Source organism: Schistocerca serialis, chromosome 8 (genome assembly GCF_023864345.2).
Source record: "Schistocerca serialis cubense isolate TAMUIC-IGC-003099 chromosome 8, iqSchSeri2.2, whole genome shotgun sequence".
Lineage (NCBI taxonomy): Eukaryota > Metazoa > Arthropoda > Insecta > Orthoptera > Acrididae > Schistocerca > Schistocerca serialis.
The window spans coordinates 624,434,659-624,455,369 of NC_064645.1; the positions used below are offsets into that span (position 1 = coordinate 624,434,659).

The 20,711-nt window shown below is 40.3% G+C and overlaps 1 protein-coding gene across 1 annotated transcript in view; it reads left to right on the forward strand.

Annotated features, from left to right (window-relative positions):
• Positions 1-9,644, forward strand: part of LOC126416460 (zinc transporter 6-A-like) — a 108,605-nt gene extending 98,961 nt beyond the window's left edge. The window contains exon 9 of the mRNA XM_050084195.1: positions 7,969-9,644. Within this exon, the coding sequence (XP_049940152.1) occupies positions 7,969-8,724 (756 nt within the window). The 3' untranslated portion in view covers positions 8,725-9,644. The remainder of the gene's footprint in view (positions 1-7,968) is intronic.
• Positions 9,645-20,711: the final 11,067 nt, after the last annotated feature.

The window sequence follows — 20,711 nt, forward strand, 5'->3', positions numbered from 1 at the left end:
CTTGTCCCCACAGAGCTGCACTGGTGGACAACATGCTTGGAGCTGACTGAATTGAATGAATGGAGTGGCCAGCTTGTTCACTGGATTTAAACCCGATTTAGCATGTTTGGGATGCACTTGGCAGATGCACTGCAGCCAGACCAACACCTCCCGCAGGTCAGCGGTTGCAGAACCGGATATTGCACTCATGGAAGAAACTGTACTGGCTAGTCGTCACACACCGTATTAGAGGGGAACGAGTATCACTGTTTCACTATTATGGTGCTTTGTTCTACGTAAATACCATGTAAATCTCAAGTAAAGAGTTGAGATAGCAAAATATTGTACTGTATCACACACAAATTACAGTTGTAATTGATATCTGAATAAAATGGGTTATCATATGTCAATTGTGTATGATATCTCACCTGATCCCCCAATTCTTTTGAGCAGAGTAGCTAGAAGAAAGGCTAACTCACCTGCAAAGACAGTATGGAATCTGACAAGAATTCCATCCAGCCCTGGAGCTATGTTAGTTCTAACAATTGCAGCTGTTTCTCTATTCCAGTGGCCCTAATATCTATTTCACTCATCTTTCAATAGCTAAAAAAATTAAACTGGGGCAGTTATCCTGTGTTTTCGTTTGTAAAGGAGCATTTGAAAATGGAATTAAGCATTTCTGCTTTTGCTTTGTTACTCTCAGTTTCAGTCCACATCTCAGCTGGGAGTGTCTAGACACTGACGTTGGTGCCACGAACAGCTTTTAATATGACCAAAATTTCTTTGGGTTTTGTTAAACATGATTTGATTGTAGTCACTGAAGGCTTCACACATTGCTGTCTTGACAGCTAAATGCATTTTGTTCAGCACTCTGTAGACCTATGCTTTGTTTACACCTATTATGCTGTATTGCATATCATCTCAAAGCCCAGTTTGGAAAGAGAATATGCATAAGAACATGTTTGCAAGACAGAAAGTGCACAACCCCAAGTATGTATCATTGCTCTTGTGCAATGTGGATGGTAGTACGGTCTCTGTACATACTATGTATCAGAATGTGGAATTCAGCTGTGGGACCCTGCTTCTTAGAACAAAAAACACATACATCTGTCTACTAGCTAAAATTCAAAATTTGGTGTAATCACTACTTTTACATATGACACAACTTCGAGAAGACAAAAACTGAATTTCATAAACTAATTTTCACTGGCATGTTTACGTATTAAGGGCTTAACCAGTTTTGCTAGACTGATCAAATATCACATCTAGAAATTAGCTTTTCTGGTTTCTGATTCAGTCAGCATAATGGCTGAGTATCTTCAATTACACATTAGAGATAGACATCTACATACTCACAAGCGAGTAGTCCAGTCCTACATGCCTACACCTACCCTGAAATTTTCCACATGGGAAGAATACACCAAAAGAAATGCGCTGTCAAAATTTTACCTGCTAAGATGCACCGCAAGTACTAAAAAAAAAGTTAAAACTACTCATTGAACTCATTTTTTTCTACACGAAGAACCACTTACAACTGCAATTTGTACAGATCTTCCCACCCAGCGCACAATCGGCAAATTAGGAGATGCATCCGTGACATGAGAACAGTTTCATTTATACAGAACTGGAATGGAAAAAGGAATTATTGTGCCTGTTGTTCTGCATATTGTGCTGCGTACCAGGCATACTTGCTCAAATTCATAAAATGTGATGATGCGAATTGACAGTGCAGAAATGACTGAAGTTTAACAATATTGTCCCACTGAAAAACCTGAAATAACAAAGAGCTATCTATCAGAAATTATGCTGTCTGACAGTTATCTGAAAAATGCTTTTCACTTTGAAAAATTTTTAATCAGGAGTTGAATTGCACTAGTAGTTCTGGATCCAAATTATATTAACAGTCTTTTTGTCATTGTCCTAAAGACAGAGGTGTCATTATGTCCAGGCCAAGAGGGATACTGTACTTTCAAGTATTTATGATGACACAGTGTTAAATGTGATTGAGAAAATTTTTTACCAAAGCACACAGTAAATATTCTTTGTCCATCCTCTTCTGTAGTATTACTGTGTGTCACAGATATGATACCACACGAGTTGGGATGGCAATTGTTAAAACAAAGGCATTTTTTGCTGCTGTGAAATCTTTCTACAAAAATTCAATCAACTACTTTCTGCTCCAAATGCAAAAATATTTTGTTGGTACCCACCTACATAGAGAGAAATGATCATCACAGTAAAATAAGATAAATCAGAGCTTACAAGGAAAGATTTAAATGTTTGTTTTTCTCATACACTGTTCAGGAATGGAATGGTAGAGAAATTGCTTAAAGGTGGTTTATGAACCTCCTGCCAGGCATGTAATTATGAACTGTATAGTAGTCATGTAGACGTAGACATAGGCTTAAAGCTAAAGGAAGTGTAACTCTAAAACATTAATGTGCTCCTTGAAAATGTATAATGGGTGATAAGATTCAAAAGTCTACAAGTCAAATATATGATTTGTATCAGGTGCTGCAGATGATAAAGAGGTATTTACATGGACCCTATCTTACAGCAGTAATTGGCTGCAATATCTTTGCTGTCCACATTTCTGCAGTGTGGCTGCAATACAGTCAATTCTCTGGTTTGGCTAGACAGTATTGCTGATGTCACAGGCAGCTGCAGCATTTCATTACATGGCAACACGTAATGAAGTTGTAATATTTCATTGTTAAAAGCACAGTGTCTGAAGAAATAGCTATATCAACTGGGAAAAGAATAATAGTACACCACAAAAAAGGAGAAACATGGTGAACAGTGTGAAAAAGTTCAGAATACAGAATTGTGCTGTGTGTCGGTAATAAAGTGGTATTGCGGGTTCCAGACCAGATGAGAGGAAACACAGATTACCACAAACCATCCCACTGATGATACCTTAAAGTAATAAAAAGGTGAAAAGTGTCTGGGAAAAATTAATTTGCAGTAAGAAAATGCAGTTTTATTTACAAAACAAGTATTTCTGCACTTGCTGTGGAGGATGGCCACGCAAACAAACTTGTTACCACTAAAGAGTTTCAGAGTGGAGTCATATTAGCTACACAGGTGGCTGAAAAGGGCTCTGTGCCACTGCAGTGTGCCATCTCCATCAGAGGTGGATGTTTTTTTTTTTTTTACATGTCTGAAGCAGGAACTGAACTGATTGTGCAAACAGTGATATGTGCTGCTCAACAAAAATAAAATATAAATAAAAGTACCAATATAAAGATGACTCATTGAGTTGTGGACAGGCACAACAAAAAGACCATTACATATTATAGCTTTCAGCCAAAGTCGTGGGGGCGAAGCGACCTGTGGGAAATGTGGAAAGGCAGCCCATGAAGCTGGGACTGACTGTCCATCTCCAGCAGTCTGTGTTAACTGCTTTGGAAGCCACATAGTCTGAAGCTGAGATTGCCCTGTTTTTGCAGAGGAACTAAAAGTGACCAAGTGGATCTCCTTCGCAGAAGCCAAAAAGGAATATAAGGCGATGAAGCCCCCCATGTCTTTACCACTTCTAATGCTTCTCTGGCACAGAAACTGTTCCTAAGGTCAACTCTTCGATACAGATGACTTCCAGCGAACAACTATCCACCACCAGCACCTGTACTTGCATGTGTACACGCAAGGCAAAGGGAGTAAGGATTAAGCAACCCAAGCAACTGCCGCAGAAAAGACTAGCAACAGTTCTGTAGTGAGCATCAAGAAGGCACTCGATAAGCAAAATGCCTCTCAGCATCCCCTTTCCCCCTCATCCTCAAATGGGTAGGATGCAGAATCACGATGTTCAGGTCAAAAGCTGCATCGAGTGCCATCAGTGTCATTCTTTCACGTCTGACTGCTGAGGAGACATCACAGAGTTAGGTGCCTCAGATCCAGGCAGCCCCTTCAGCCCCCTGCTCTACAAGTTCTTCACCTCCCCAGTACAAAGATAGGGGTAAATTAAAACCATGCCAATGAAATGGCTCCCGTACTTCAGTAGAACTTGCAGTGATTCAGGCTGCCTATGGAGAAACTGTGTCTACTATCTCAGGGTTGACCACTGTGTCTGTCTCTGCAGGAGACTAATTTTAATCGGTCATACACCTCTGTGGTATGAGACTATGTACTCCACAAAAAGGATGACTTTAGTGGAGAGAAAACTAGAGGAGAACTAGGTATTTTCATCTGTACTGACTACCACTCCTCGCCTCTCTCCCATACAGCGAATTTACAAGCTGTTGCATCATCGGTGCACATGCGTCTTCCATTGACAATATATTCCCTGTATCTGCCTCCACATAAATCGCTCAGTGAAGAGGCTCTCAACGACCTTTTTACACAGCTCCCCCACCCCATTGTGTGATTTCGATGCACATAAGTAGAGAGGATATAAAATGTAGACTGGCAATGGCAAGGAAAGCGTTTCTGAAGAAGAGAAATATGTTAACATCGAGTATAGATTTAAGTGTCAGGAAGTTATTTCTGAAAGTATTCGTATGGAGTGTAGCCATGTATGAAAGTGAAACATGGACGGTAAATAGTTTGGACAAGAAGAGAATAGAAGCTTTTGAAATGTGGTGCTACAGAAGAATGTTGAAGATTAGATGGGTAGATCACGTAACTAATGAGGAAGTATTGAATAGGATTGGGGAGAAGAGAAGTTTGTGGCACAACTTGACCAGAAGAAGGGATCGGTTGGTAGGACATGTTCTGAGGCATCAAGGGATCACCAATTTAGTATTGGAGGGCAGTGTGGAGGGTAAAAATCATAGGGGGAGACCAAGAGATGAATACACTAAGCAGATTCGGAAGGATGTAGGTTGCGGTAGGTACTGGGATATGAAGAAGCTTGCACAGGATAGAGTAGCATGGAGAGCTGCATCAAACCAGTCTCAGGACTGAAGACCACAACAACAACAATGGTCTTTGGGACTCTGCAACTACCTGCCCCAGGGGTAGAGCAACTGAGAGGCTTCTCCTGTCATCAAATGCATTTTTGCTAAATATGGAACATAACATGCACTTCTGCACTGGAACTGGGCCATTCTCTGCCATCTATCTCTCACTTTTCCCCTGTCCTTGCTCACCTTGCCCAATGGGAAGTGATCGATGACTTACATGGAAGTGATCACTTTCTGATCTGGTTTGACCTACCAGATGGGTTGGAACCCAAAAGGAAACCACTGCGATGGGTGCTCAGTAGAGCAGACTGGACGCTTTACAATCAGCTAGCCCCGTTTGAACATCATGTGAATGTTCGCAATAGGTGGATCATATTACCAAAATGATCTGTCGCACCGCTGAAGCATCCATTCCACAGTGCACAGGACAATTGAAGAGGCAGCCTGTTCCTTGGTAGAGTGACAAATGCTGCTCTGCAATCAGGACTAGGCATGCAGCCCTGCGTGCAGCCAACTGCCGAGAATCTTGTGGCCTTGTGGGTGGTGAGGGCAAAATTATTTGAGAGAGCAAGAAGAGGTCATGGCAACAGTTCCTGAACATCATTAATCATTCCACGAAAAGTTCTGTTGTATGGGAGACCATCTGGAGAATTTCTGGGAGAGCAGGAGGGGTGCCTCATAGCTGCTTTAATGGCGAATAGCACTCTTCAAACTAGTCCGTGAGACATTGCCCAAACTATAGCAGTCTATTTTGCCACATTTACTGCAACTGCCAGTCAGGATCCAGGAACTGCCAGTCAGGATCCAGGTTGCTACAGAGCAGTTACTGAGAGGAGCAATTTGGACTTCTGGTCCACCACCGATGAAGATTATAGCTGCCCATTTTCCATATGGGAGCTGGATTCTGCAGTGTCTGCGTCTCGAGCACATCCCCTGGTCATGACAGAATCAATTAAATTATGCTATGACACCTCACTTGGCAAAATGAAGATATCCTTCTCGCACTTTTAGTGCCATTTGGGCGTCAGATCACTTTTCCGACTCATGGCGTGAGTCAGTTGTAATTCCACTTTTAAAACCTGGGAAATACTGTGCCTGCCCAAGTAATTATCGTAGTGCTGCCCTCACTCGTTGCATGAAAAAGACCTTGGAGCAGATGGTCAACCACCGCCTTGTCTGGATTTTAGAATTCAGGCAATTTCTTGGTCGCTTTCAGTGTGGGTTCAGGAGGTATCATTCCATTTCTGATAACCTGCCCCTACTGGAGGCAGCTATACAACAGGCTTTCCTGCATCAGCCTTATATTCTGTGATCAGGTCTGGAGAATATGGCGGCCAATTGAGGGCCATGCCAGTGGCCTCTGGGTACCCCAGAGCCCTGCTCCTCCAGGACATTACACACACTCCTGCTTCGATGGCTTCGAGCTCTGTCTTGCATGAACCACACCTTTTCAAAATCAGGGTCAGTCTGCATAAAGGAGATGAAATCATCTTCCAAAAGCTTCGTGTACTATTCGGTAGTCACTGTGCCATCAAGGAATATCGCACCGATTATTTCGTGACTGGACATTGCACACCACACAGTCACCCGTTGAGGGTGAAGAGACTTCTTGACCACGAAATGCAGAGTCTCAGTCCCCCAAATGCACCAATCCAAATGAAAGTGGGCTTTGTCTGTAAACCAAACCATACAGCACACACTATTCCCATCAAGCCCCGCAGCCAACCATGCAGTTTGAACGTCCTAACACAAACCGTTCAGAAGTTACAACAATTTTATTTCATTTAGTTCAATAACTGTCACCCTGTATGACTGCAATTCATATGGCCACTGTATTGCCAGACAGCGTTATTGGAATGTACTGCAGGCAATATGCAATTTTTATGGGGCATGTAAATGTACATTGACTTGTTTCACCAGTGGTTGGGGGCACTCGACCCATTGTTCTCCACTCTGATGTCAAGCCTCATTCGACATGATTTTTCTTAGTACTCTCATGCTCCATTTTTGAATCTGACTATACTAGGCATCCATGCTGCAGAGTCTGGCCATTTAGGGCAGCCTGCTTTAACTCAGTGTTGAACTTGAGCAGTTGTGTTGAGGGAAAGGTTGTAATTATTGCTTTCAAGTTACTAGGGGCAGAGTGGCTAGTTCTTCATGCACAATTCTTTCTGAGGATGAGATGGTAGAGATTTTAGAGGAATTTCTAAGTGGAAATGAGGGTGACAAAGATTTTGATGATGACAGTGAGTCATTTGTAAACAATTCAAGTTAAATAACAATGGAAACTCTCCATCCGAAGAGGTTCAAAAAATTTAACACAATCAAAAATTTTGTATTGTAATGCTTATGTAAATATATTTCAATGAAAGCACACTTGTTTTAATATATACCCTACTTGTTAGTCAGTGGCCTCATTGTTTCCACAGAGGGACTGGCCAATCCTTTGTGGCACACTTGCCGCTTGGATTGTGTCAATTTAAATAAGAGCACAGAAAGATGTCCTGTGTCCGCATTACAGAGTGCAGAGGGTTAAACTATTGTCTCTATATAATATTATATGGCTCTAATACAGATGCTGTGATTTTGCACTTCATAACATCGTGCTGAAATAAAAAGAAGTGTGCATGGAGCAGGAAGATTAGGCTATTCACATATAAACAGCATTTCTCACCTTTCTCACTTGTTGAATAGTCAAGTCTCATGATGACTGCATACAAATTATAACATGTAAGGTAAATAAAAGTATGTTGACTATATAGAGAAACTCCACGTAGACCTGAGTGGCAGTATTGAAGTAAAGGAAAGAATAACCACTGTGGCTACCTGCAAAAGTCTTTAATTTCAGTTTTAAAATCTTGTTAATACAAGGGTAAACCAGTAAATTTCAAATGCCAAAATACTGTCTAGAATTGCATGCAATTGTGCAGTTTCATTGGCCGAGGGACTGTATGCAGAGAATAGTCATCTCTTGCTGAGCTGCTGTCACTACCCTGCTTTGCAAATTATTTATTGACTAATCCTTGTATTTTTCACTGTCATTGATGTAAGAAGACAAAACTTTAATTTCTATGTATCTTGTTTACAGGCAGGATCTCTTCATGTGCGTGTTCGGCGTGATGCAGATGAACAACTAGTGCTCGCTCACATTGTGGACAAATTATCAAATGTGGTATCTGAATTAACAGTGCAAGTATTTAAGGATGAATGGACCTTAAGAAGAGGTGTGAATAATATTGCTCCATTACTATCCATGCCAAACAGTGTGCCGCAACCATTTCATTTAAATGATGTCAGTTATAGTCGGACTAACTCTGCAGTCAATGGCAAAAATGCACGTGTGCCTCATGGTAACTGGGTAGATGCTACTGCTCTTCCACATTCCGGTAACAATTATTCTGCAAGGTTACTCATCCCTCATGGTGCTACTGCCCAGACTGTTAAGTCATCAGTTCCAGTGGGAAAGATTGACAGTTGGAGTAACATGGGAAATACAACTAATGTGGCTCCAAACTACAATATGAACATTGTCCCAGCTACTCAGGCAGTGCAGCGAACAGAGAGGCAAACAAGTTTCAATACATATGAATCTAATTATGTCAGTCATTCACTTCCATTGACAAATAGTTCATCATTTCAAAGTGTGGATCAAACAAGCAACCCTTTTGGCACGCTAGTTGGAACTACTGTTGAAATAAATCATTCACCACATAAAAACAACCCATTCTTACAAGAGATTCCTGTGTCAATGGTAACAAACCCTCAAAATGTTAGAAACAATAATCTCCTCCTATCAGGAACTAATATGTTAGATTCTGATAAATTTGTGTATCGTCCGCACTGAAAATGTGTTTTATGGCTGTGAATTATTAAGGACTTCAACACTTACTGTTATATTCAAGAAAATGATTACTCGAACATATAATATTTATTTATAACTGTAAGTTTTTCTGCAAGAAATTACAGATGTCAGTTTTAAAAAGTCTATTAATATTGTTGACAGTGTTTCCTACCAGTATTTTTATGACAAAGTTTAATGCTATCTAGCAGTTTTAATTGAAATTTGTGATTAACTTTGCTGATTCCATGTTTTTTGTAATCATTGTAATGGTGGCATGTTTTTCAACCTATAATAAACTAAATAATAAAGACTGGATTACAATTTATAGTACAATAAATATTGTTTACCATTTTACAGTTGAAGACTTTCAAGCTTAGAAGTAAAGAAGTTTAAAATTATATTTTAGTCATATTTTTCTATTTCTGTTGTAAATGTGATGGCTACTGAATAGAATTTACAAAACTGAAACAAAACTTTTTTTCTCTGTTTTTAAGGCTGCAAGTGTTTAAAGGAAAAGGCAACTGGTACTGTTCTGTGTTACGATTCAATTTTCTAGACAGTAGGGATGTAGATGATACGAATTACATTTGTCAGTTAAAAAATTTGGAAGATGTCAGTTGAGAAGAAAGAGAAAGTGAACCTTGTGGCTTGTTGGTCTTTGGTTACTACAGTGTTAATTGATGGTATGACTGAATATGTGCATCACATAGGGATTAAAATATTTCTCTTACCTTTATAATATAATAAAGTAATGTAAAATTCCAGATCAATGTGAAATAAGGAGTAAAAGTGCTATTCATTTGGGTGAGTAGAAGTCTGTGCTCCAGTCCTTTATATGTTTGTGTTTATCATCTGCGACTTATCAAAGAAATATACTGTCCTTTTTAATATTAAAAAATGGAAATTAAAATTATTTTCATATTGCTAGTGTTTTTATTGTGTTGCCTGTAATGTAATTCAGTGAACACTACTGTCCCAGTTTATAATTTCAGAGCTACACAATCACATCGTCATATTGCTTGCTGAAAGTATTAATACATTTAGTCTTTTCTGACAAGCAGCTCTTTGTTATCCTAGATCTTCATGCCTCATATGGTCATAAAAACAAGTTAATATGATAACAGAGGTATACTGCATTACAGTGTATTTATTATACACATGAAATAACTGTACAAATAAATGTTATTCAGATTCCTATTGCTTGTCTGGTGGTCAAAGATTGCAAACTTACTTACGAGTGTTCCAAATATAAAGCATTTCATTGATGATGGATCAACATTCTAATTGTCAAACATAAATTTGTATGGTTGTGTAAGAAGTAATCTCCTCCTGGAACACAAACCAGTCCATCTTCTCCAGTCTTCAACTATCTTTCTGATGCTGCTTTGTCCTAGTCTTTCTCTCTCTTTGTTGTAACAAACAAAACAGAGAACACCAGTAAACAGACAATCACTTTAATACGTAAACCACAATTGTATCTGATACAGAGTCCATGTACATAGCTAGATTGGTGCTGAGTGGACAATCGAAGATCTGCGAGCAGAGTGTAGCTATCAGTCAAACAGAACATTACAAAACAAGGATGAGTGCACCTCTCTTTGGTGTTAAACAGTGGTCTCCATGTGGTGGCACTGGGCATTTTCCGTGTGCATTGCTCCGGAGTCACAGCTGTCTTGGTAGCTGAGCTTCGCTGCTGCATACTGCCATGGGCAGATCAAAAGACAAATTACTGGCCAGCGCCTCGTATCTGATTGACTTATGATGGACAGCGAGGTGCTGGCACAATTGTATGGTAACTGTGGCTTACTGCAGTGCTCTCCTCTTGTTGGGGTGCTGTGTGCTGTTGTTTGTCACTCCAGCGTCCCTCACCCATTCTATGAGACAGTGCTCAGAGTCGAGAAAGGTGATGTCCATTTCTTCAGAGATGCCCCATTCAGAAGGCGCCGCACCACACAGCAAAAAGATTCCCGTCAGCCTGCACTTGAGAATATGGTTGGAAGTTGTCTTGACTCTGATGGGACTGCCACAGGCGGACGCACACAGTGGGCCAGGGGTGCCAGCTCACGTTGCTGAGTGTCCCAATTTTCAAGAGCTGTTGACATGTCCCCATTCACCTCCGATCAGAATGCTGAATGTCCTGATTTTGGGTCAGTTGAAAATAATAAAAGTTCCAAAGCTAAAACAATGGTGTGACACGACATCTCATTGTCTAGTTCCTTCCGCTGATGCGCAAAACGGCCATTGTTATGCACGCGCTCTGCGCCGCTCCACATTTCCCTCACTCAGGCACGTACATTGTGTTTGTTTTTTATGCCTTCGAGTTCAATTTATGTAGAAATTAATGTAAGTTGTACACAAGCAATACTTTTATATGATGTTATTGCTATGGTCTTCAGTCCTGAGACGGGTTAGATGCAGCTCTCCATGCTACTCTATCCTGTGCAAGCCTCTTCATCTCCCAGTACGTACTGCAACCTACTCCTTCTGAATCTGCTTAGTGTATTCATCTCTTGGTCTCCCTCTATGATTTTTACCCTCCACGCTGCCCTCCAATACTAAATTGGTGATCCCTTGATGCCTCAGAACATGTCCTACCAACCGATCCCTTCTTCTAGTCAAGGTGTGCCACAAACTTCTCTCCTCCCCAATCCTATTCAATACCTCCTCGTTAATTATGTGGTCTTCCCATCCAATCTTCAGCATTCTTCTGTAGCACCACATTTCGAAAGCTTCTATTCTCTGCTTGTCCAAACTATTTATCGTCCATGTTTCACTTCCATACATGGCTACACTCCATACAAATACTTTCAGAAACGACTTCCTGCCACTTAAATCTATACTCGATATTAACAAATTTCCCTTCTTCAGAAACGCTTTCCTTGCCATTGCCAGTCTACATTTTATATCCTCTCTACTTCAATCATCATCAGTTATTTTGCTCCCCAAATAGCAAAACTCCTTTACTACTTTAAGTGTCTCATTTCCTAATCTAATTCCCTCAGCATCACCCAACTTAATTCGACTACATTCCATTATCCTCATTTTGCTTTTGTTGATGTTTATCTTATATCCTCCTTTCACGACACTGTCCATTCCCTTCAACTGGTCTTCCAAGTCCTTTGCTGTCTCTGACAGAATTACAATGTCATCGGCGAACCTCAAAGTTTTTATTTCTTCTCCATGGATTTTAATACGTGCTCCGAATTTTTCTTTTGTTTCCTTCACTGCTTACTCAATATACAGATTAAATAACATTGGGGATAGGCTACAACCCTGTCTCACTCCCTTCCCAACCACTGCTTCTCTTTCATGACCCTCGACTCTTATAACTGCCATCAGGTTTCTGTACAAATTGTAAATAGCCTTTTGCTCCCTGTATTTTACCCCTGCCACCTTCAGAATTTGAAAGAGAGTATTCCAGTCAACATTGTCAAAAGCTTTCTCTAAGTCTACAAATGCTAAAAACGTAGGTTTGCCTTTCCTTAATCTAGCTTTTAAGATAAGTCGTAGGGTCAGTATTGCCTCACGTGTTCCAATATTTCTACGGAATCCAAACTCATCTTCCCCGAGGTCGGCTTTACTGGTTTTTCCATTTGTCCTTAAATAATTCGCGTTAGTATTTTGCAGCCGTGACTTATTAAACTGATAGTTCGGTAATTTTCACATCTGTCAACACCTGCTTTCTTTGGGATTGGAATTATTATATTCTTCTTGAAGTCTGACGGTATTTCGCCGGTCTCATACATTTTGCTCACTAGATGGTAGAGTTTTGTCAGGACTGGCTCTCCCAAGGCTGTCCGTAGTTTTAATGGAATGTTGTCTACTCCCGGGGCCGTGTTTTGACTTAGGTCTTTCAGTGCTCTGTCAAACTCTTCACGCAGTATCATATCTACCATTTCATCTTCATCTACATCCTCTTCCATTTCCATAATATTGTCCTCAAGTACATTGCCCTTTATAGACCCTCTATATACTCCTTCTACCTTTCTCCTTTCCCTTCTTTGTTTAGAACTGGGTTTCCATCTGAGCTCTTGATATTCATACAAGTGGTTCTCTTTTCTCCAAAGGACACTCTAATTTTCCTGTAGGCAGTATCTATCTTACCCCTAGTGAGATATGCCTCTACATCCTTACATTTCTCCTCTAGCCATCCCTACTTAGCCATTTTGCACTTCCTGTCGATCTCATTTTTGAGACGTTTGTATTCCTTTTTGCCTGCTTCATTTACTACATTTTTATATTTTCTCCTTTCATCAATTAAATTCAATATTTCTTCTGTTACCCAAGTATTTCTACTAGCCCTCATCTTTTTACCTACTTGATCCTCTGCTGCCTTCACTACTTCGTCCCTCAAAGCTACCCATTGTTCTTCTACGGTATTTCTTTCCCCAATACCTGTCAATTGTTCCCTTATGCTCTCCCTGAAATTCTGTACAACCTCTGGTTTAGTCAGTTTATCCAGATCCCATCTCCTTAAGTTCCCATCTTTTTGCAGTTTTTTCAGTTTTAATCTACAGTTCATAACCAATAGATTGTGGTCAGAGTCCACATCTGCCCCTGGAAATGTCCTACAATTTAAAACCTGATTCCTAAATCTCTGTCGTACCATTATATAATCTATCTGAAACCTGTCAGTATCTCCAGTCTTATCCATGTATACAAACTTCTTTTATCAATATAATGGAAGGAAACATTCCACGTGGGAAAAATTATATATAAAAACAAAGATGAGGTGACTTACCGAACAAAAGCGCTGGCAGGTCGATAGATACACAAACAAACACAAACATACACACAAAATTCAAGCTTTCGCAACAAACTGTTGCCTCATCAGGAAAGAGGGAAGGAGAGGGGAAGACGAAAGGAAGTGGGTTTTAAGGGAGAGGGTAAGGAGTCATTCCAATCCCGGGAGCGGAAAGACTTACCTTAGGGGGAAAAAAGGACAGGTATACACTAGCACACACGCACATATCCATCCACACATACAGACACAAGCAGACATATTTAAAGACTTTTATGATTCTTGAACCAAGTGTTAGCTATGATTAAGTTGTGCTGTGTGCAAAATTCTACCAGGCAGATTCCTCTTTCATTTCTTAGCCCCAATCCATATTCACCTACTACGTTTCCTTCTCTCCCTTTTCCAACTGCCGAATTCCAGTCACCCATGACTATTAAATTTTCGTCTCCCTTCACTATCTGGATAATTTCTTTTATTTCATCATACATTTCTTCAATTTTTTCGTCATCTGTAGAGCTAGTTGGCATATAAACTTGTACTACTGTGGTAGGCGTGGGCTTCGTATCTATCTTGGCCACAATAATGTGTTCACTATGCTGTTTGCAGTAGCTTACCCGCATTCCTATTTTCCTATTCATTATTAAACCTACTCCTGCATTAACCCTATTTGATTTTGTGTTTATAACCCTGTAGTCACCTGACCAGAAGTCTTGTTCCTCTTGCCACCGAACTTCACTAATGCCCACTTTATCTAACTTTAACCTATCCATTTCCCTTTTTAAATTTTCTAACCTACCTGCCCGATTATGGGATCTGACATTCCGCACTCCGATCCGTAGAAAGCCAGTTTTCTTTCTCCTGATAATGACATCTTCTTGAGCAGTCGACGCCCAGAGATCCGAATGGGGGACTATTTTACCTCCGGAATATTTTACCCACGAGGATGCCATCATCATTTAACAATACAGTAAAGCTGCATGCCCTCAGGAAAAATTACAGCTGTAGTTTCCCCTTGCTTTCAGCCGCTCGCAGTACCACAACAGCAAGGCCGTTTTGGTTAGTGTTACAGGGCCAGATCAGTCAATCATCCAGACTGTTGCCCCTGCAACTACTGAAAAGGCTACTGCCCCTATTCAGGAACCACACATTTGTCTGGCCTCTCAACAGATACCCCTCCTTTGTGGTTGCACCTACGGTATGGCTATCTGTATCGCTGAGGCGCACAAGCCTCCCCACCAGCGGCAAGGTCCATGGTTCATATGTCTTTTAGTTATCCGTATTAAGTGAAGTGACCAATTTTATGTTAAAAAGAGGAAGGAAAAGCCAAGAGGGGACATTCCATTTGTTGTGTATGGTGACTGAAGATAAATGACTGAGGGTGACAGTCATTCTGAAAGGAAAGAAATGTAAGTAACTGAAGTATTCATGTATTTTTGAAAACATACTTCTCATATTATGAGTGGCATTCTTTTTTCTTTTGTTTTGGCTTAGATATTCAAAAAAGTTTACACAACTGCATATATAAAATTTTACAGAAAGCATTGCTTGCGTTTCAACTTGGAGCAACGATTTTTCCGTCCTTGTGAAACTAACTAAAATACTCTGTTGGTAGATGTGTTCATCTCTGACGAAACAGAGAAGATACTGTACGATGGCTAGCAGTTTTTGCCTGGTATTTGCCATTCATTAAATTTCACGAACATCACTCATCATCCCCACCCATCACTTCAGAAAATCATGCTGCAAGAAGTTTTGAAATGGGTAGATATTGGTAACAAAGAAACTGTAAACAAAGAAATAATACATAAACTGATAACTTAATGCATGCTTACTCCAGAACAGGAACTATACCACTAGACTTCGGATTTGATGCTGAGGCAACAATATCGAGTTCTGCCTACGTGAACGAACCAGCTGCTGCTAATGAAATGTTAGCTATGAGATTTTCTGTTTGAAACTAAGTTCTACAAAACCACCAAGCCTATAAAACTGTGTACTATACACAACTAGTTTTTAAAGAAAAAAAAATCATCTCTTTTATGATATGTTTGGGGTGCTTCCACCCAATTTTAATTTCTTTTGCAAAAGAAGTTGAGAAATCCTTATTCTCATTTCACTTGCTAATATATTTTCATATTACCGGTGGTAACACACTCATGAGTGTGCAAAGAGTGCTGTCTATTGGTTCACTGATGTGTTCCAGTTCTTGTTTCACTTGACTGCGGCTTGTGTTCCAGCTCTTGTTTCACTTGACTGTGGCTTGTTTCTATCTGTTAGGGCTGTTATTAAACTATTGTTTGCTTTCCCCACTGTCTAAAGTAACAGTATTTCAGGACAACAGAATAGACATTATTGAGTTTCAAAAACAGAAAAGAACATTTTATTTAAAAACTGAACATTTTGGGAACAAAGAGGAGGCAAGGTGATTGTGGTAGTCTTTTCCAGTCAGTTGTTAAAAAAAAAAAAATAACCAGGTATAGGCAGGACAAAAATTAACCAAATGGTCAAACCAAAAGAAAACTTTTTTTTTTGTTTTAACAAGTAGGTTTTTACCCCTTCACTAGTTCTAAGGTTATGCCTGATTCAATAAAAGTTAAAATTATACACACTGAAACATACACTTTTATATTACCACAAGCTTGAGAAATTTATGAAATTAGGTGTTTGACAAGTAGGTATCGATTAAATTATATTTCAACAATGCACCACGTTAATTCAGTAGAGTAGTATACTTTATTCTTAATTTGGTATGTGTGTGTGCTTCGAATCTGAATAGACTTTACTGATTCTACAAGCTTTGAAGCAACTAATAATTGCTACATATATCTATACCCAATTTTCCATGCTAAAATAAAACGCGCACACACACACACTGGTGTCCAAAATTAAACCAACAAACTGAAATTTTGCGAGGTTTCGTTTATTTTAGCACAAAACTGTATAATCAGGTGATAGTACAGTAGAAAGAATATAAAGAATACACAATGTAAACAACTACAACATGCATAACGGTAGACAAAAAAATATTTTTTTTTAAACTTAATGGATTTACACACACATTCCAACAACTGATTAATGCACTCATTGTGAGGTGTGATCACCTCTGGCAGCAATACAGGCCTGATAGATGACGGGGCTTGCTGTGAATTATGTCATCAATCTCATGTTGTGGCAATAATGCCCGTTCTTCCTGCAGCACCGCTCGCAAGTCTTGTAGAGTGGTTGGTGGATGCGGCCCGTATCCCAGTGCATCTGATGTGCTCTACAGGATTCAAATTGGTAGATCAAGCAGGCTGCACCATGCATGCAATATCTTCCATTTCCAAGAAAACATCAACCGTGCGTCCTCCATGAGGTTCAGCATTCAACTTCCATCAATACAAAGTCTGGGCCCACAGCACGTTGCAACAAACGCACATGAGGTCCCAAGATCTCATCATGATACCTGACAACAGTTAAACCCTGCTGATTTAACCATACAATTTCATGAAGAGGTATCCAAGCGGTCAAGATAGTCCCTGTCCACACCATTAAGGATCATCCTCAACATCAGTCTCCTTCCACAATGACTGTGTCCCAAAATTGTGTTCCACGTTTCCTCCAGATGCGAATCTGTCAAGAATCACTATCGAGACCAAATCGGGACTCATCTGTGAAAAAAACATTGACCCACTGTTCGTGTCTTGTTGACAGCTCCACTCTAGATGTTCCGTTCTGTGAAGACGCGTTAGAGGTACATATACAGCAGGTCTCCGACAATAAGGGCCACTCTGCTGAAGCGTTCTGTACACCGTTTGCCTAGCTACAACAGTTCTGTGGATGCTGCGAAGTCAAATGCAGTTGCCGTGCAGTACTAAGGCGGTATTGCCGTGCTCTTAATGCCAAATAACAGTTCTCAGTTACACAGAGCAATTCACATTAAGCCATCAGGCCACATCGGTTTGCGACTGTCCTGCTTCCATTCTTCCCATGGCCCTCCACTGGAGAGAGTCTGGTAGGCGTCTTCTTTGTGCCATACTGCACCGTCTGCGACAGTGTACACAGCGATTGTGAATGTGGGGCTACCCGGCAAACTCTATCCCGTTTGATAGGTGCCCTGACGTCATCGTTGGCGTGCGCTGGCCGTTGACCAGAATGCCATCCTCCGTGCAGAACACGATCGTATGGACATCTGTTGACAGTTTGTATGATTATATCGTGAAAGGTCGGGGAAATTGTGGTTTCTTGATTTTATTTTGGGCGCCAGTGCACTTACTACCTTATTTTCTAACAACTGAGCTAAGATTTCACCCTGTTATGAATGTAAAAACTAATATGTATTACCCGTCTCCTTTACAACTGCCGACGGCAGATTGCGGAAGTAGCGTTGTTTACATCCGAACGAAACGAAAGCAGCCAAGCTTACGCTGAAAGAAGTCCTCTTGGCTCATGGAGGATTGAGAGGGGCGAGGGGAAAGGACTTAAGACGACAAACGTTTACCACAATACAACCAGCTTAGCGTGCGTGTATTGCATACCGATTAGGAGCTATAACAATGTTACATGGATGGCTGTCTTAAAACGCAATGCTTATTTCTGGCAGAGACTCTGAAATCATATGTAGGCTGTTGTTATGCTATCAGAAGATCGTTGAAGCTGCCACAAACAGAAAACAAGACCGTCAACACGAAATGTCCCGAATCATGCCACTGCAGCTCGAAGCAACCTAGATAAGGCGAAAGACAAAAAAATCACTCTGGAACCCCTGGATTGTACAGTAGCATTAATATTTGTAATGTATTTTACCTCGTACACCTTCATCCCAATTATTTGATCGTCAAACAGCAACCTTATATTCCTACGCGTATTCTGTAGGAGAGACTATTATAAATGAATGTAGCTTATGTTTATCTCGTGCACGCTAAACTCTCACTGCGTAGGAAATGTGCGTAATCTGAACGGAGAGCTTCGTCCGAAACAACCAATAGCAGAGCACGTAAACAATTCACAGCGCCCACAGCTAAAGGGCAAGTGGCTCTGAGCACTATGGGACTCAACACCTGAGGTCATGAGACCCATAGAACTTAGAACTACTTAAACCTAACTAACCTAAGGACATCACACACATCCATGCCCGAGGCAGGATTCGAACCTGCGACCGTAGCGGTCGCGCGGTTCCAGACTGAAGCGCCTAGAACCGCTCGGCCACAGCGGCCGGCGCTAAAGGGCATGTGTAGAGAAGTGTCAACTGGAGTTACCAAACCGGCTAACTCGGTTTAACCCTTTGTTGCCTGACGGTACTTAAAAGTACCAGTAAGTTCTGACTCTAATTATTTTCTCGTGGTGTAGTTTCGTGATCTGAGAGCCCGTCGGTACGTAACAGTAACTCTGCTCTACTGTTTCATAGATGTTATTGTGCAATACATAGACCTCTCTGGCGGTCAGAGCTTGAAATTGTTTTTCGCGCGCTGCTGTGAAAACAGAAGATCGTATGTGCTTGTTTCCATGGTGTTGCCTGAATTTGTGCGCAATTTATTGAAACTTCCGTTGAGTTTTCCATTGTACGTACTTACCTTCTTTGTTTTTTTATAATAGTTTGAAGCATTACGTTACAAGTGAATGAGATAAAGTGGAAAATATAAAGCGGACTTATTAGTACCGTCAGGTTGTGCGAACACGTTATTGTAGCAACAATGCGTTACCTCTCACTAGTTGTTCTGTCCACTTTTTATCACACAGAAATCGGTAAATACATTTGCCTGTGGAACAATTAGAACAAACAGGAAAGGTTTGCCAGGGAATTTACCTAAAGAAAAATGTCTAAATCAAAACACAGAGAGTCATCTTTAGACCTAACAGTATTTCAATGGAAGGAAAATAAAGTAGTATATTTTGCGTCAAACTTGCATGGCATTGAACAGAGCATAGTGACAAGAAAACAGAAAGATGGAACTAGTATGACTATACCATGTCCAGTTATTGTATGTGATTACAATGAAAACATGGGTGGTGTGGATCATGCAGACAGATTACATTCAACTTATGGTCTTGACAAGCGATCAAAGAAATGGTGGTACCGTCTCTTCTGGGGAGCAACAGAAATTGCTTTTGTCAATGCTTACGTCATTTTCAGTTATCTACATGGGGTACTGCCACTGCTGGAATTCAGGTGTGCTGTGGCACTAGGGCTAATGAATGAACAGCAAGTGCCAAATCTCAAAAAGAGAAACTCTGGTAAAGATGAAATAACTCTCCCAAATAGAAGGAAGGATAACTTTTCTGTTCCGAAGGATGTACGTCTTGGCAACCGAGGAAACCATTTTGTAGTGTTCAGTTGTAAAAGAGGACGATGCGAAATGTGTGCGAAAAATAAAATTCAGTCGAGACCATATTCACAATGTAGTACATGTAAAGTGTATTTGTGCTGCAATGAGAAAAGAACTGTTTCCTACAATTTCATGAGGTATCACTAAATATGTGATATGTATATACTGTCAAAAATGTATAGCTAAGTTACTATGTATTGTGAAGTTGCTCTAGAATAAATTTATGCGAAATTTAAAAAAAAAATTCAGAAGTATCATATTTCGGTTAATTAATTTTCTAATGTAAAAATATTTAATACTTATGTGGAATAAGGTACAAGTTATAAAAATTGGAGCATTTTTCTGCGCATGTTGTGATTCTGTACATGGAGTCTGATGGTACTTCTAAGTACCAGGAGAGAAAAAAGTTGTGAAAAATAAAATAAAATTTTACAAAAAATCCTACTGTCATTTGAGGCCACAATAGCATAAATTCTGCAAAGAAAATGTTAAAAAGTAAGTTTTTTCTTATGTCAGGAAACAAAGGGTTAAAGGGATTTCGAGTCAGTGCTCAGACGGTGCATGGCGGCTGCTGCTACCGATGACAGTCTCGCGCGAGGTCGAAGTACATCCCCGTCGCGCCGACCGAATACGAATTGTGAACCGAATTGAGTCCATGCCTATAGAACGCGACGTCACTCACTGTGATATTTAAAACTGAATATGCTTATATGATATTTCGTGAAGAGTTTAATTTTTTACTTTTTATTTTATTTATTTATTTATTTTTAGTGTAAAGAGACTGAGGGAAACGATGACGAAGCTTTAAGTTTACACTATTCATGCTCGATCCGCAGCATTTGGCTACCTTAAGATTGTCTGATGGTCGCCAAAATCCTTAAAGCAACTTTCGGGTGTCTCATGAGCATATTTTTGAATTGCGGACTTTAACACGCCAACCATTC